Source organism: Mobula birostris, chromosome 2, assembly GCF_030028105.1.
Source record: "Mobula birostris isolate sMobBir1 chromosome 2, sMobBir1.hap1, whole genome shotgun sequence".
In the NCBI taxonomy this organism is placed as follows: Eukaryota; Metazoa; Chordata; class Chondrichthyes; order Myliobatiformes; family Myliobatidae; genus Mobula; species Mobula birostris.
In genome coordinates this window covers 52,650,338-52,667,075 of record NC_092371.1, presented here as the reverse complement: position 1 = coordinate 52,667,075, position 16,738 = coordinate 52,650,338, and the positions used below count along the sequence as shown (strand labels likewise).

General features: G+C 41.1%; 1 protein-coding gene across 1 annotated transcript in view; it reads left to right on the top strand.

The window, feature by feature from the left end:
* prpf6 (PRP6 pre-mRNA processing factor 6 homolog (S. cerevisiae)) overlaps positions 1-16,738 on the top strand; it is an 85,603-nt gene that overhangs the window by 11,386 nt on the left and 57,479 nt on the right. The window contains exons 4-5 of the mRNA XM_072240916.1: positions 6,963-7,041; positions 7,918-8,094. Coding sequence (XP_072097017.1) covers positions 6,963-7,041; positions 7,918-8,094 — 256 coding nt within the window. The remainder of the gene's footprint in view (positions 1-6,962; positions 7,042-7,917; positions 8,095-16,738) is intronic.

The window sequence follows — 16,738 nt, the reverse complement described above, 5'->3', positions numbered from 1 at the left end:
ATGCCACACAAGTGCACGTGACTGACATTAGTTAGAAACTATTCGTTAGCAGTTTCCAGTCCCAATTAAGGTGCATAGTGTACCAAGTAAACTAATGGAATCTGGCTATTTTCTAGATTGGTTTTTGTTTTCTTAAGAATTGTGCCAAATAAGTGGCAGCTCTGATTAAACAATGGTCCAATTAACTGTAATCTATTGTATATTTTTAATACACCGTGGATTCTGGTTAATTGGGAAACATTGGGACCATTACATTTTGGCCCAATTAAATAGCAGCCCTAATTAGCTGAAGTTTCATTGAAATAGTTAAAAAGTTATATTTTTAAAAAGACAAACTTGCATTTAACTGAGTAACAAATTATGCATTTAAATGAAATACAGAACAAATCAGAACACTACCAATGCTACTACAGTACTAAATAATTGTGTATCGGTTCGACAGAGGAATTCATCCAATGTGCGCTGCTGTATATGGGGTGTCCAGAGGCGGATAGCTGCTCTGTGAAGGGGCTTGTAACGTCCCTTCTGGGGAAGTTCACTCACCTTTGGTCACCACCAGACAATCAGCTCTCACCTGTGGCTCCAAATAGTTTGCATGCAATATTGACCATACCCTGGTACACCACTTTGACAGGCGAGCCAAACCAGGTGAGGGTAGCCAGTGGGCCTCATACGCTGGTGAGATAGGGACATGCCTCTCCTAGTGTGTGAAGTCAGCTCCAGCAGACTGGGCAAATAAGATCAGCAGTGAAATCCAACGGTTACGAAGGCGGTTCTGCAACTCTTCATGGAAAGCAAAGGGCTTGATAAAGGCACGGAAGATTCATGGTTATCTACTGCAACTAAGGAAGAACCTAGCTTGTGACAACTACTCATACTAGTGGACCCGGACCTTGGAGTTTGAGAGTGGAACTATCCCAGTGCAACGGCTTTTCCACTTTAAAAACTACTGCACAGGTATCACTGTCATTGTCAGATACCACAGACAACCATCATGTTTCTGGCATCTCTAAGCCTGAATACTCAAAACCGCAGTGAGTAAAACAGTTTTGAATTGTCTTGCCGTTTATTTCTCGGCAACTATCAGTGTCAACAGTCACTGGTTTTTGAACACAAACACGTGCAACTGACGCTATTTTAAAACTATTCACTTTAAGTATTGTGTCATGTCTCAACAGTTACACAAGTTCACTTGAGTGACACTAATTAGAAGCTGTCCGGCAACAGTGTCCTGTCCCAGTTAAGGGCATAGTGTCCCAAATAAACAAAGGGAATCCTGACTATGTTCGTGATTAGTTGTTGTTCTTTAAGAGTTATCCCAAATAAGCGGCTGCCCTGATTAATTGGCGGACCAGTTAACCAGAAGGCACTGTATACTCTGCCGTAGCCACTCTGACCTTTTACCATTTCTCACCTGCCTATTACTTCCTCCTAGGTCCCATACTCCTTCCTTTTCTCCACTTGTCCACTCTCCTCTCCTATCAGATTCCATCTTCTCCAGCCCTTGACCTTTCCCTCCCACCTGTCTTCACCTATCACCTTCCAGCTAGCTTCTTCCCCTCCCACCACCTTTTTATTCAAGCATCTGCCCCCTTCCTCCTCAGTCCTGATGAAGGGTTTCGGCTTGAAACGTTGACAATTTACTCTTTTCCGTAGATGCTACCTGATCTGCTTTTCTCCAGCATTTCGTATGTGTGTGTTACTCTGACTTGATTACTTCCGTTTGCAACTAACTTAGCTTTCTCACCAGCCATTGTAAATATTTCTTCTAATTATTTAATAATGATGAGCAGAGTAGGCTAGATGGTCTCTTTTACCCTGCTTCATCATTCAGTCAGATTATGATTAATTCAACGCCACTATCTCCCCATATTCCTTGACCCCCTTGTGGTCCAAATGCCTGTTGATCTCTGCCTTGAACAATTTTAATACATCTGCCTTCAAGCCTCTTGGGTGGAAAATTTCTAAGATTCTCCACTCGGTAAGGCAATTCCAACTCATCTCCATGTTAAAATAGCAATTTCTTAAATTTGCTGATAGCTTCTAGTGCCTTCGTAATTAGGTATGTTCCCTGTGTCTTTGCTACTGAATTTTTCATCATTTTAAAGATCTTTATTTGCACTCCTCATCCTCTTCAAGAGCCTAATTATCCTCCCTAGATAGGTAGGACCTCTGTTCTATTGCCATCTTTGTGTGGTCTTTACATTCTTTCCGGTGCTTTTATAATGTGAAGATTCGAACTGTGCTCTAGTTGTGTTACAATCAAGAGTTTCAACTGTTAGGAATATCTAATTTTGAAGTGTGCACTTCTAGAAATACAGCCCAATGCTTGGATGCTTTTCTTGTTCCTTTGCTTCCACTTTTATTTATTCTTATTTTCCCCAATAGTATTGATAATTTTATAACATGTAATTCATAAACCTTTAAATTAATTGGCAAAATGTGTCTGTTCTGTGAGTTTAATAATCATGTTTAGTAAACTCTTGCAGTCCTCCTTGGTATTTGCCAACACTCCTTGAGAAAAGGAGGTCTGTAAATTGGAAATCTTTTTTTTAAGTTTTCTGAATAACGATCCCAGCAGTGACCCTTGGTGAAGTCTATTTCTGTACAGCTCATAGCCTGGTCATGGAGAGCATGCATACTCTACACAGTACCAGAGATGAGGGTCAAATGTATGTGAGACAGCAACTGGTATGCCACAATACTACCCTTCTAACTAGTAGAACATTTACTGCGACGAATTCTTTTATTGGTTGAAAGAGTTAGCATAAAGAGTCAGCACTCGTTGCCTTTTCATAATGAATGGAGTTAAAAATGCAATTAATGTCAAGTGCAGTGAGTTTCTAAAATTGAGGTTGAGATGAAGTGTCATTCTCGTGAAGCAGTGTCAAAAAGGTGCAAATCCTCCAGTAAATTGTCGCAATTTGTAATTTGTGGGGTTTCTTGCAACAAGTAACTGATCTGTTTATATACTATAGTAATTGCCTGCATCTTTAACATGTCATTTTATCAGTGGATCTTACTGTAATATATTTTTAATTTACTGTTGAAACATAATATTTGCAGTAAACAACAGATTTGTATGCAACTTTATTTTTGAGCAGAAAAAGTACACTATGCATATGTTTGTCACACAACAGTAATACAGCTACAATTTTTAAGAAAGGAATTTAAATTTGATATGAAATTCAGTCTTCGAGGACTAACTCATTTTCAACTGTTCAGAGCAAGGCTGAGCATTGCATCAAGGAATGCAATTCTGTAGAGTTGGGCTTTAAGATTATTAACTGTGGGATTGCTATGATAAGATATATTAAATATATCTTATATAATCTGCATGTTTGTATTCTTCAAAAAAATGAGAAGAGGTTCTTAATTTTTGTTCATTTATCAGACTTCAAGTAACATCAGTGCTTCCTTTGAAAAGAAGCAAAAGGCTCCCAAGCAAGCAAAGATTACAATACTAATTATAGTGTAGGGGTAATTAACAGGATGTCCCTATTAATGCAAGTTCCTCATGGGAATGTCTGAATAATGTTCATAATGGAACAACTCAGTTTAGTAAAACGTTGAAACAGTGCTTCAGAGCAGCAGTACAGATAATCCTAGTACTTGGTATTTATTTTAATGCATGAGTTAAATCACTTTGTATCTGTACAATGCTTCTAAATCTAATTTAACTAAAAGCTGTAGAGTAATTTAAGACATTTGAATACACACAGCTTCTTTGAATATTATTTTGGATTTATAACTCATTTATAATGTTCCAGAGGATTCAAAATATATTTATTATCGAAGAATGTATAAATTAAACACCTTGAGATTTGTCTGCTTATAGACAACCACAAAGCAAAAACCAGAAAACCTAATTTTAAAAAGAAAGGCCAAAACCACTGTGCAGAGAGAGGAAAGAAAAACAATCATACAAAGAGTAGAAGCAAGTGACAGTATTCCGCTCCTCCGATCTGCACCTTGGAACAGCCGGTGTAAGCCCAAGCCTCAGTTTCAATAGCACAGCAGCCGGAGCAGTTCACTACTGAGTGATAAATGAATGTTGCAGGAGAATGAGCATTATCAGCCCAACCCTCACCTCTGGTCTTGACCCTTGGGCTTTCCAGTCTATCTGGACTAGTGTTTAAATTGTCCAAGCATTGGGATTACCTCGCTCTAGGACCTGGACAGCGGTGTAGCGATACGCTTGAGCTTCCCAGCCCGAAGCCATTCTCAATCTCAACAAATCGGCTTGGTGCTTGGAGCGATCCAGCCTTTCACCCGGCTTAGGTGGACAGGCATCTAAGCTCTCCCGCATCAATTACTCTCCAAATCCATCTCCTTCTGCGACCTTGTCTTGAACACATTGCGCTTTGGCTTTGCAGTGCATCTGCACAGACAAAGCTTCAAATCAGCTTTGCCTCTGCTTACTACTTCATTGTTTGCGGTGTAAGTTTACCACAATTTTCTTCAGAAAAGATGTTATTGGTAATGTTTTTAGTCAAATTTCTAGCCTTTCCAACTATCAGTAAACTGTCGCACGCCTTCAGTTGCGCCATCTTAAACTGGAAAGAGGGACTCTTACTATTCACTTTGAAGCTGGGATAATAACCTTTCAAAACATATCATCTTAATTTGAGTAGTTAGATATTAACTGAGTTTTTGAACTTTTTTTTGAAGTTGTGGAAATAAAGTTGTATGTATTTCACTTTTTCATTGATCTGGGCAGGTATCAACACAAAGATCAGTTATGCTGGTCCTGTACAGAGTCCTTTAGTCTTCATTTTCTTTGTGCCTAGAATAATCTGCTTTCCAGCCACACAGGTGGAATTTTGCTGGAGTGATTGATCCCAGAGGTGTTGAATACTTGTGGTTTGTTTAGTAATGAAAAGTACTTGGTCACACTACTGAAGCATCCAGCCTCCAGAACAGAAGGGAAATCTGGAGGTGGGGACATTATTAGTGTGCATTCAGATATTTAAAACTTGAAACTGATATAAATAAAGTGATGTAAGTACAAGTAAAAATCATCCCTGTTCCATGGGCCAAAAATTCCTATTCAAGTGAGTTTTTGTACTACAGTAATAGATCTGGATTGGAAATGGATCGAAGTATGATTTCCCAGGCATAATATTGGCAAATATCAGTAAAACCTGGCTGTGTGCCTGATTTCCACATGGAGTCCAACAGGAGATTGTGCTTGCATTTGTAGTGCCACCTGTAATTCAGCAAATTCTGAACTTCTTGTCAGTCAATGCAAGTCCAGAACTGATGTCAGAATGAGTGGCTAAGCAGCAGAGGTTTGCTCTGGAATCACCAACTACAGGCAGGCATGAATCAGCTCTAATAGAGATTTGCTGTATATTTATCAAGCTTTGCTTTCTGTTAAGTAAAAGTTTGGCTGTGTCCTCATTCGTGAATATTTTCAATGAGTATTCGGCTAAACCTACAGTACAGAATTCCAAAACCCCCTTGCAGCTGTGGGGCAGAAGTTGTTCACTGAAGTTGCTGACTCTTTATCCTTAGATAATGCCTCCTGGCTCTCGACTTGTTCTGTGGGAGGAAGGACCCTCTTGTCATCCACCTTGTCAAGCCCCATCAGATTTTCAGTTTCAAAGAGATCATCTTTCATTCTTCTAACTGTCCGAAACAAGTGACTTAGTAAAATTTGTTCTTAATAGGATAGTGGATATCCTAGATATCAGTCAAATCACTCTTTGTTCCCTGCTTGTGAAGTTAATTTGTTTGAATTTATGGCATTGCTGTCTTTGCTAATAGAATAGACATTTTCATCCAAAACGCTAACATCGACCATGTTAATATGGACAGGCATAGGAATTGGTCAGTGAATGATCAGATTTAGTTTTGCTCATGTGTTCCAAAATGGCAAGTAAGGTTGCAATGCAATGGCAATGGATGTCTATATTTCTACATCATAGTTATAATATTGCAGTCCTTATTGTTAACACTGGATGTGTCTTGGCAATTATGAGAGGTTTCTTGTACAATGGGTGCAGTGTGAATTTCAGGTAAGTTTTTTTTAAATTCGATACTAAGTTTTGAACTAATTCCCTAATTACACTGGACACAAAGATTTTGCATCCTGAGTATTTTTGTGTCTATATTAGGGATTTTGGACTGCCTAATGATGAAAATCATCATGAAATTTCCCTATCACGCACCATTTTTATGAAATGGCCCATATTTTGTTATTTCAATTCACAAATCAAGTCAGAATACTTGAAGCCAAGATTAAGAAAGGCGTTTTTATTGATCCACAAATCAAGCAGGTCATCAATGACAAGCAATTTGAAGAGCTTCTGTGGGATTGGAGAAAATCACATGGAAGGCATTCAAGGATGTTGTTGAAAATTTTCTTAGCAACTACCGAGTACCAAACTACGTGCAGCTGGTTGACAACATGATTCAAGCATAAAAAAACATGAAGTGCAACCTGTCACTAAAGATTCATTTTCTGTATCCTCATTTAGACTTCTTTCTTGAAAATCTTGGCACTGTAAGTGACGAGCACAGCGAAAGGTTTCACCAGGACATTGCGGTCATGGAGAAACAGTATCAGGGCAACTGGAATCCATCAATGTGGCTGATTATTGTTGGGACACTTAAGTAAGAAGCCTCAGACACTGAGTGCAAATGAAAATCATCAACAAAGCATATTTTTAACTTAGTTGAATGTCCTGGCAAAGTGCCAGCACCATTATGTAATTAAATGGATTATATTCAATAAAAGTTAATTTCTTGTTTCTCTAAATTCTTAGATGATACAAATAGTCTGAAATTATATTTGTGTTCAACTTCAGGTGGGCTATCATAAATAAATTTAAAAAAGAAATGTGTTGTCCAGTGTTAGGGAAGTAGTTACTATAAATTTGTTTTAAAATCTAATGTTATGAATGGTATGTATATTTTGTTTTTTTATGTTTAAAATTAATATTATTCTCCCCTCCAAGGGAGCAGCGTGAGAAGGAAGAAATTGAGAAGTATCGTATGGAGCGTCCAAAAATCCAGCAACAGTTCTCTGACCTGAAGGTAATTTTGTCTTTTAGTGTAAAGCTATATCTCTAATGTTACTTTCTCCATTTTACCTCTTCCCTCAAATTCGAAGAGATTGGGTAATTCCTGCATTAGATGGGCTTTTCCCTTGGTTATTTGGGCAAATAGTTTATTCTTGGTTTCCACACTGAGGAATTGTGCCTTCAGCTGTGATCCATGTAGATTTATAGTAGTGTGGTCTTTTGTTCTATCTTGTTATCACAATGTGTGTAAAATTCTGCCTTCTATTACATTTTAATTTAAATGTGAATCAGCTTGAACTGAATCGGGACCACTGGCATTCAGTATTTAATTGGCAGTAATCCCATGACTTTGAATGTGCTGTCAAATGAAGAGGCTTGGGTTTACTGATAGATTTTGAATCCCTGCAGAGTCTGGCAATGGAGCCCAATTTCATTGAGAATGTCCGGTGTTATGCTAGATTATCGCCTCTAATCCTCTTGCAGGGTAGATCTAGCAGGATCCAAGACCCATTTAGTTTCAATAAGGATCATATGGGTATCAATTAGGGAACAAAGACGGTGATCGGTTTTTAAATAATTGTGTGTTTTAATATTTTAGCATTAAGTTGCTTTTAAAATGCTTCTGAATGTCAGATATTTCAGCTATTAAAAATTCCTCTGGTATTCCAGCTGGTAAAGGTAGCAATGAGGCTTTGCCAGCTATCAGAGGTAATTTGGGAAAGGGTTCCTCTGAGGTTTTGCTATGCCCATTGTTACAAGTCAGCAGGATGGACATCCACATCTTAACTCTGTTGGTACAAGTATGTTGATGACTGTGCAGAGAATTTTCGTTTGGTTCAAATTAGCAAATTGGTATGTGGGAACATTCTGATGTTTAAAATCTCTTCAGAGGAAACTTTCAGAAGTTACAGAAGAAGAATGGCTGAGTATTCCTGAAGTTGGTGATGCTCGTAACAAACGTCAGAGGAACCCTCGCTATGAGAAATTGACACCTGTACCAGATAGTTTCTTTGCCAAACATCTGCAAACTGGAGAACAGCACACATCTGTGGATCCCAGACAAACGGTCAGTGTTACTTTGTACCTCGCACGCAAATCTTCAGTTGCATTAGAAAAAGGATGATCTCATTGTTTTATTGTGTTGAATTATATTTATCATTTTGCATGTAATAAGATCTTGATATACTTGGTAGGATCACAACTGGAGCACAAATGAAGTTCTTGGTGCAATTTAAGTTTCCATACCTTCATACCGGTTGTTGTGATACTCTTATATGACAGTGATGAACTCTTGATCTCTCAGTCATTAAGTTGAGGCCCTTGGAATTTGTCTGCCTTCACTGCACCTACTCTGCAACTTTAACACTATATTTTGTATTCTGCTTTTTCCTAATGTACTTGTGTCTGAAATGATCTGTCTGGATGGCATGCAAACAAAAACTTTCACTCTGTCTTGGTATACGTGACAGTAATGGACCAAATACCAACTAAAGGATGTGCATTTGATTGATCCTTGGAAGGTGCTTTGTTGCATTAAATTGAGTGATGTTATCTGATATTCACCAGAGCCATAAGATTCAGCGAATGATTGAAAAGTAGATGTTGAAAGCATTTAGCATTCAAGGCCATAGTTCTTTAAATGATGATTCTCTTTGGACTAAAGAGGAATGATTACTAGGTGAATTGTAAATTTTTGAACTCCTCTAATCAAGGGGATTGTCATTTCAACACACACAAAATGCTGGGGGAACTCAGCTGGCCAGGCAGCATCCATGGAAAAGAGTACAGTTGATGTTTCAGGCTGAGACCCTTTGGCAGAATCAGAAGAGAAAAGCTGAGGAGTAGATTTAAAAGGTGCGGCAGGATGGAAGGGGAGAGTGAAACAAAAGATGATATATGAAACCGGGTGGAGAAGGGATGAAGTAAAGAGCTGGGAAGTTGATCGGTGAAGGAGATACAGGATTGGAGAAGAGGGAGTCTGATAGAAGAGGACAGAAGGCCATGGAAGGAAGAAAAGGAGGGAGAAGTACCAGAGGGAGGCGATGGGTGGGCAAGGAGATAAGGTGAGAGAGGGAAAAGAAGATGTGGAGTAGTGAAGGTCCCGTCGAAGAGTCTCAGCCCGAAACGTGACTGTTTACTCTTTTCCATAAATGCTACCTGGCCTGATGTGTTCCTCCAGCATTTTGTGTGCGTTACTTGGATTTCCAGCATCTGCAGATTTTTTCTTGTTTGCGATTGTGGTAATTTGTTGGGTGCGTGCATGATTAATGCTGATCAAGGTTTTGGATAACAAATGAGTCAAAGTCTTATATTTTCGTATAGTACCAGGGATGGTGTTTATTTTCTCCATGATCCTAGTAAGTAATGAAGCAGAATCAAGGGACTATGCTGCTTTTATTTTCCTACCTGTGCCTCTGTGTTCCATAATGTTTTGGTTTTTATGAACAAAGTAAAATTACCTCTGAAAACGTATAGACTTATTTGATGATTTTTCTGTGGGAATACTTCTTTTTAGCCCTGATGACCTGAATATTGTTAACTGGGAAAGAATATGTCCAGAATAAATAAAAACACTTCAGTTACTAGAAAACATGTCTACAGAAAAATAAGTCCAATTATACAGTGCCTATAAAAAGTATTCACGACCTGTGGAAATTTAATATTTTACAACATTGAATCACAGTGGATTTAATTTGGCTTTTTTTGACACTGATCAACAGAAAAACACTCCTCCGTGTTAAAGTGTAAACAAGTCTCTACAAAGTGATCAAAATTACTTACAAATATAAAACACAAAATAATTGCATAAGTATTCACCCTTTTTAATATGACGCACCAAATCATCACTAGTGCAGCCAGTTAATTTTAGAAGTCACTTAGTGATTTAAATGGAAGTCTGTTTATGGAAACCTTTGTGCGGTCAAGGTGTTTCAATTGATTGTAGTAAAAACACACCTGTATTTGGAAGATCTAACTGCTGGTGAGTCAGCAACCTGGCAAAAACTACACCATGAAGACAAGAGAACACTCCAAGCAACTCCATGAGAAGTTTATTAAAACGCACAAGTCAGGAGATGGATACAAGAAAATTTCCGAATCACTGATTATCCCTTGGAGTATGGTTAAGACAATCATAGAAACAGAGAAAATCTACAGCACAATACAGGCCCTTCGGCCCACAAAGTTGTGCCAAACATGTCCCTACCTAAGAAATTACTAGGCTTACCCATAGCCCTCTTATTTTTCTAAGCTCCATGTACCTATCCAAAAGTCTCTTAAAAGACCCTATCATATCCGCCTCCACCACTGTTGCCGGCAGCCCATTCCACGCACTCACCACTCTTTGCATGCGTAAATAAATAAATGACTAACTAGCTAACTAACAAACAAACATAAAATAAATTACCCCTGGCTCCCCAGCACCTTAAACCTGTGTCCTCTTGTGGCAGCCATTTCAGCCCTGGGAACTATCCACACGATCAAGAAATAGAAAGAATATGGCACAGCAGTAAATCTGCCTACACTAGACCGTCCTCAGAAACTGAAAGCAAGAAAGGGAGCAGTGAGGGAGGCCACCAAGTGATCTATGGCATTTCTGGAGGAGGTACAGGCTTCAGTGACTAATGGGAGAGACCAGCTTCAGTGGCTGAGATGAGAGAGACTGTGCATACAACAACTGTTGCCTTGGTTCTTCACCGGTCGCAGCTTTATAAAGGAGATTGGCAAAGAGAAAGCCATTGTTGGGGCAAAAAACTCTACTGAAGTCTTCGCTAGAGTTTGCTGGAAGGTATGTGGGAGACTGAAGCTAGATGGAAGAAAGTTCTATGGTCTGATGAAAGCAAAATTGAGCTTTTTGGCCAACAGACTAATCGCTATGTTTGGTGTAAGCCAAACACTGCACATCAAAAATGCACCATCCCTACTGTGAAGCGTAGTGGTGTCTGCATCATGCTGTGAGGATGCTTCACTGTAGCAGGCCCTGGAAGGCTTGTGAAGGTTAATGGTAAATTGAATTCAGCAAAATACAGGGAAATCCTGGAAGAAAATTTGATGCAGTCTGCAAGAGAACTGTGACTTGGGAGATTTGTTTCCCAGCAAGACAGTGACCCCAAGCATAGAGCCAAAGCTACATAGGAATGGCTTAGAACAACAAAGTTAATGTCCTAGAGTGGCCAAGTCAAAGTCCAGACTTCAATCCAATTGAGAATTTGTGACTGGACTTGAAAAGGGCTGTTCACTTATTATTCCCATGCAATCTGACAGCTTGAGCAGTTTTGTAAAGAAGAATTGGGAAAAACTTGCAGTATCCAGATGTGCCAAGCTGATAGAGACATCTCCACACAGACTCATAGAACATAGAATAGTACAGCACAGTACAGGCCCTTTGGCCCACAATGTTGTGCTGACCCTCAAACCCTGCCTCCCATATAAGCCCCCTAAAGGCTATACTCAAGGCTATATTTACTTCCGAAGGTGCATCTACTGAATACTGACTTCAAGGAAGCGAGTAATTATGCAGTCAATTATTTTGACTGCATAATTTTGTGTTAATTATTTTGTGTTTAATAATTGTAATAAATTTGACCAATTTGTAGAAATTTGTTTTCACTTTGACACAGGAGTCTTTTCTGTTGATCAGTGTCAAAAAATCCATTATGATTTGATGTTGAAAAACAATAAAACATGAAAACCTCCGGGGGGGGGGGGGGGGCAGTGAATACTCTTTGTAGGCCATCCTCTTCTCGCAATTCCTCCGTCTCCGCCGCATCTGCTCTCAGGATGAGGCTTTTCATTCTAGGACGAGGGCGATGTCTTCCTTTTTTAAAGAAAGGGGCTTCCCTTCCTCCACTATCAACTCTGCTCTTAAACGCATCTCCCCCATTTCACGTACATCTGCTCTCACTCCATCCTCCCGCCACCCCACTAGGAATAGGGTTCCCCTGGTCCTCACCTACCACCCCACCAGCCTCCGGGTCCAACATATTATTCTCCGTAACTTCCGCCACCTCCAACGGGATCCCACCACTAAGCACATCTTCCCCCCCCCCCCTGCATTCTGCGGGGATCGCTCCCTACGCAACTCCCTTGTCCATTCGTACCCCCCATCCCTCCCCACTGATCTCCCTCCTGGCACTTATACGTGTAAGCGGAACAAGTGCTACACATGCCCTTACACTTCCTCCCTTACCACCATTCAGGGCCCCAAACAGTCCTTCCAGGTGAGGCAACACTTCACCTGTGAGTCGACTGGGGTGATATACTGCGTCCGGTGCTCCCGATGTGGCCTTTTGTATATTGGCGAGACCCGACGCAGACTGGGAGACCGCTTTGCTGAACATCTGTGCTCTGTCCGCCAGAGAAAGCAGGATCTCCCAGTGGCCACACATTTTAATTCCACGTCCCATTCCCATTCTGACATGTCTATCCACGGCCTCCTCTACTGTAAAGATGAAGCCACACTCAGGTTGGAGGAACAGCACCTTATATTCCGTCTGGGTAGCCTCCAACCTGATGGCATGAACATCGACTTCTCTAACTTCCGCTAAGGCCCCACCTCCCCCTCGTACCCCATCTGTTACTTATTTTTATGCACACATTCTTTCTCTCACTCTCCTTTTTCTCCCTCTGTCCCTCTGAATATACCTCTTGCCCATCCTTTGGGTCCCCCCCCCCCCACCCCCGTCTTTCTTCCCGGACCTCCTGTCTCATGATCCTCTCGTATCCCCTTTTGCCTATCACCTGTCCAGCTCTTGGCTCTATCCCTCCCCCTCCTGTCTTCTCCTATCATTTTGGATCTCCCCCTCCCCCTCCAACTTTCAAATCCCTTACTCACTCTTCCTTCAGTTAGTCCTGACGAAGGGTCTCAGCCTGAAACGTCGACTGTACCTCTTCCTAGAGATGCTGCCTGGCCTGCTGCGTTCACCAGCAACTTTTATGTGTGTTGCTTGAATTTCCAGCATCTGCAGAATTCCTGTTGTTTGCGTTTAAATGTAGGCACTGTATATGTATGTGTAGGCACTGTATATGTATGTGTTGCATATTTAGATGTTATACATTTGTTAGTATGACTACTCAAGACAGCTGGTGAAGAAGTGTTACATATTGGAATATTTGCTGGAAAATCAACATTTAAACTTCAAGGAGATTAAGTTTACAGGGAGCATTATTTTCGACTTCCCAACATGTTTGTTTTATGTCATATTTTTAGAAGATTATCAGGGTCATTGTCCAATAATTGACCTAGACTTGGGTACAAGCTACAACTTCTCAATTTTTGACTGTAACGTACTTGGCAGTGTTGAAAACTGTGAAAGAAGATGGATTGCAGTAAGGTACAAAACAGGATGGTGGAATGGGCAGATATGGTAGATGACGTTTAACATGGGGAAATATGAGGAGGCATTTTGGTATAGTGGATGAGAGACAACTTAGAAGAATAGATATTTTTTATGAGATGGATGCAGAAGTGAAGGCACCTTGTCATTGAAAGTGATGGAATAGGTTGAGCAATAACTCAACATGTAAATTATGGGCTTTATCAACATAGTACAGAGTATAAAAGTAGGGAAGTCAAGCTTGAACCATTATAAAACACTGCTCAGGCATCAACTGAAGTATTGTGTTCTGTTTTAGCTGCCCCATTTAGAATGCATGTAGAGATATAGGAGGGAGTTGAAAGATTTATGGAATTGTTGCCAGTTGTCGGAGCTACAATTCCAAGAGTGAGTTGGAGAGACTGGTACTTTTTTGGAGAAGGCTAGTATCCTTGTGGGAAGGTTTCTTAGTGCTGCATGGGGGGTGGGGGGGTGGTTAAACTAGTTCTAGGGGGATGGGAACTAGAGTGCCAAAGGTTGTGTGGAAAACATGTTAAAGCCTCCATACAAAGACAAATCACAAGGTTGAGCAGGTGGGAATAATATTCTGAGTTGCATCTATTTCAATGCAAGGAGTACTGTAGGAAAGGCTGATGAGTTCAGGACATGGATCAGCACATGGAATTATGACATTGTAGCCCTGAGTGAGACTTGGTTGTAGAAGAGGCGGGACTGGCAGTTCAATGTTCCAGGGTTCTGCTGTTTTAGACATCACTGAGTGTGAGGGGTGGCATTACCAGTCAGAGAAAATGTCACTGCAGTGCTTGGACAAAACAGGTGGAGAGCTTGTCTACTGAAGCTGTATGGGTGGAACAGAGGAGTAAGAAAGGGATGACCATGTTAATGTGATTTGTGGCGGCTCACCCACGCGGCAAGGAACCGGCTCCAGCAGTCGCGGGCAAGTCCGCAGCCAGCGGCAACCGAGAGGGCTCTGAGTTCGGGGCAGACCTCAGCCTGGAAGCTGACGTCACTTCCGCCCCGCAAGGAGCAGGGGATGCTGGGAGCGGGCACTTAAGTGCGCGCTGATTTAAACAGTAAACAGTTCAACCAGACCCTGCTTGACTCAGTGTGTTGCTTTCACTTGTGTATCAGTGCGACTACAGACTACATTATAGACCACCCAATGGTTAGCAGGACTTAGAGGAGCACAGTTGTAGGAGATCGCAGACTGCTGCAAGAAACATAAGGATGAGGTAGTACTTACCATCATAGCCTTAAGTTTCTTGCAGTAGTCTGTGATAGTGGGCGACTTTAACCTTTCACATTGTCCATATTGTTAAAGGGCTGGATGGGAAATACATAAGGGAGAGTGTTATACTGGATCTCCTGTTAGGGAATGAGACAGGGCAGATGACAGAAGTCTGTGTCAGGTTACACTTTGGATCTAGTGATCATGACACCATTAGTTTTGAAAGAATTACGGAAAAGGATAGGGCTGCTCCTTGGGATGAGATTCTGAATTGGAGAAAGGCAAACCTTGATGGTATTGAAAAGGATCTGGTTAGTGTGGATTGGGACAGGTTGCTTTTTGGCAAAGGTGTTTGGAGGCCTTCAGGCTTCATCCAGTCCTTTTACAATATTGGAGTTCCAGTCAATATGTGAAGTTTGTATGCACCTTGAATTTTAAGGGACTGGATTTATAAGTATTTGGATAGATGGTAGGGAATAGGATTGCAATTCAAAAGCTGTCATTCTTCCCTCAACCACCAGGTGGCAGTGCAGCTTTTCTGATTTTAAACTATTTGTTAATGTATAATGTGGTTAAAAAGCAACCATCTGCTTCACAATTGTATTCATTTGTACTAATCCTGCATTTAATCAAGTATATCAATGTTTAGTGTTTGTATTGAAGCAACAGACATTGGGTCAGGCAGCATCTATGGAGGGAAATGAACAGTTCATGTTTTGGGTCAAACTTTTCACCAGGACTAGAAAGAAAAAGTGGAGCGAGAGCTGGTGAGTGATGGGTGGATCCAGGTGAGGGAGGGAGGAGAGTGGGAATGATACAAGAAGCCGAGAGGTGATAGGCAGATGTGACAGGACTGAAGAACAAATCTGGTCAGAATTGAATATGGAAAAAGGTGAGGAGGGGAACTGTTAGGATGAGTGACTGGATAGTGGGCAGATCAGGAAGGTGAGAGAAGTGAAAGAGAGGGTGTAATTGGTATCTGTTTGTATTAGTATCTTGTTTGTTAACTGAGGTACAAATTCTTGCGGAAATTTTATCAGTTTTACTTTTTTAGCACTGTTCAAAGTTCATAGGAACATTTATCATTGGAGTAGATACATATCACCACATATAACCCTGTGATTCTTTCTGCAGGCATACTTAGCAAATGTATAGAACAGTAACCGTAAACATCAGGAATTTAAACTGTAACAATCTGTGCAAATGCATGTATAAGTATATAGCAATAAATAACAATCTAACAGAGGCTCTAAATAAGTGCAGTTATCCCCTTTTGTTCAAGAACCTGATGGTTGAGGGGTAGTAACTGTACTTGAACCTGGTGGTGTGAGTCCTGAGGCACCTGTGCCTTCTACCTAATTGCAGCAGTGAGAAAAGAGCATGGCCTGGGTGGTGAGGATCTTTGCTCCTTTTCTGTGACGACGTTTCATGTAGATGTGCACAATGTTAGGAAGGTTTTCCCCATGATGTACAAGTGAGGCAGCACTTCACCTGTGAGTCTGTTGGGGTCATATACTGTATGTGGTGTTCCTGGTGTGGCCTCCTGTATATTGGTGAGACCTGATGTAGATAGGGAGTCTGCTTCGCCAAGCACCTATGCTCTGTCCATCAGAAAAAGCAGGATCTCCCCGTGGCCACCCATTTTAATTCCACTTCCTAGTCCCATACCAATATGTCTATCCCTAGCTGCCCCTACTGCCACGATGAGGCCACAGTCAGGTTGGAGAAACAACACCTTGTATTCCATCCGGGTAGCATCCAACTTGATGGTATGAACATCAATTCCTTGAACTCCTGGTAATGCCCCCCCCCCCCCCCCACTTCACCATTCCCCATCCCCTTTTTCCTCTCTGACCCTATCTCCTTGCCGGTCCATCTCTGGTGCCTCTCCCCTTTTCATTCTTCCAAGGCCTTCTGTCCTCTCCTATTAAATTTCCCCCTTTAGCCCTGTATCTCTTTCAGCAATCAACTTCCCAGCTCTTTACTTCACCCCTCCCCCTCCTGGTTTCACCTATCACCTTGTATTTCTCCCACCCTCCCCCCAAACTTTTAACTCTACTCACCTTTTTCTCTTCAGTCCTGTTGAATGGTCTGGGCCCGAAACATCGACTGTACTCTTTTTCCATAGATACTGCCTGGCCTGCTGA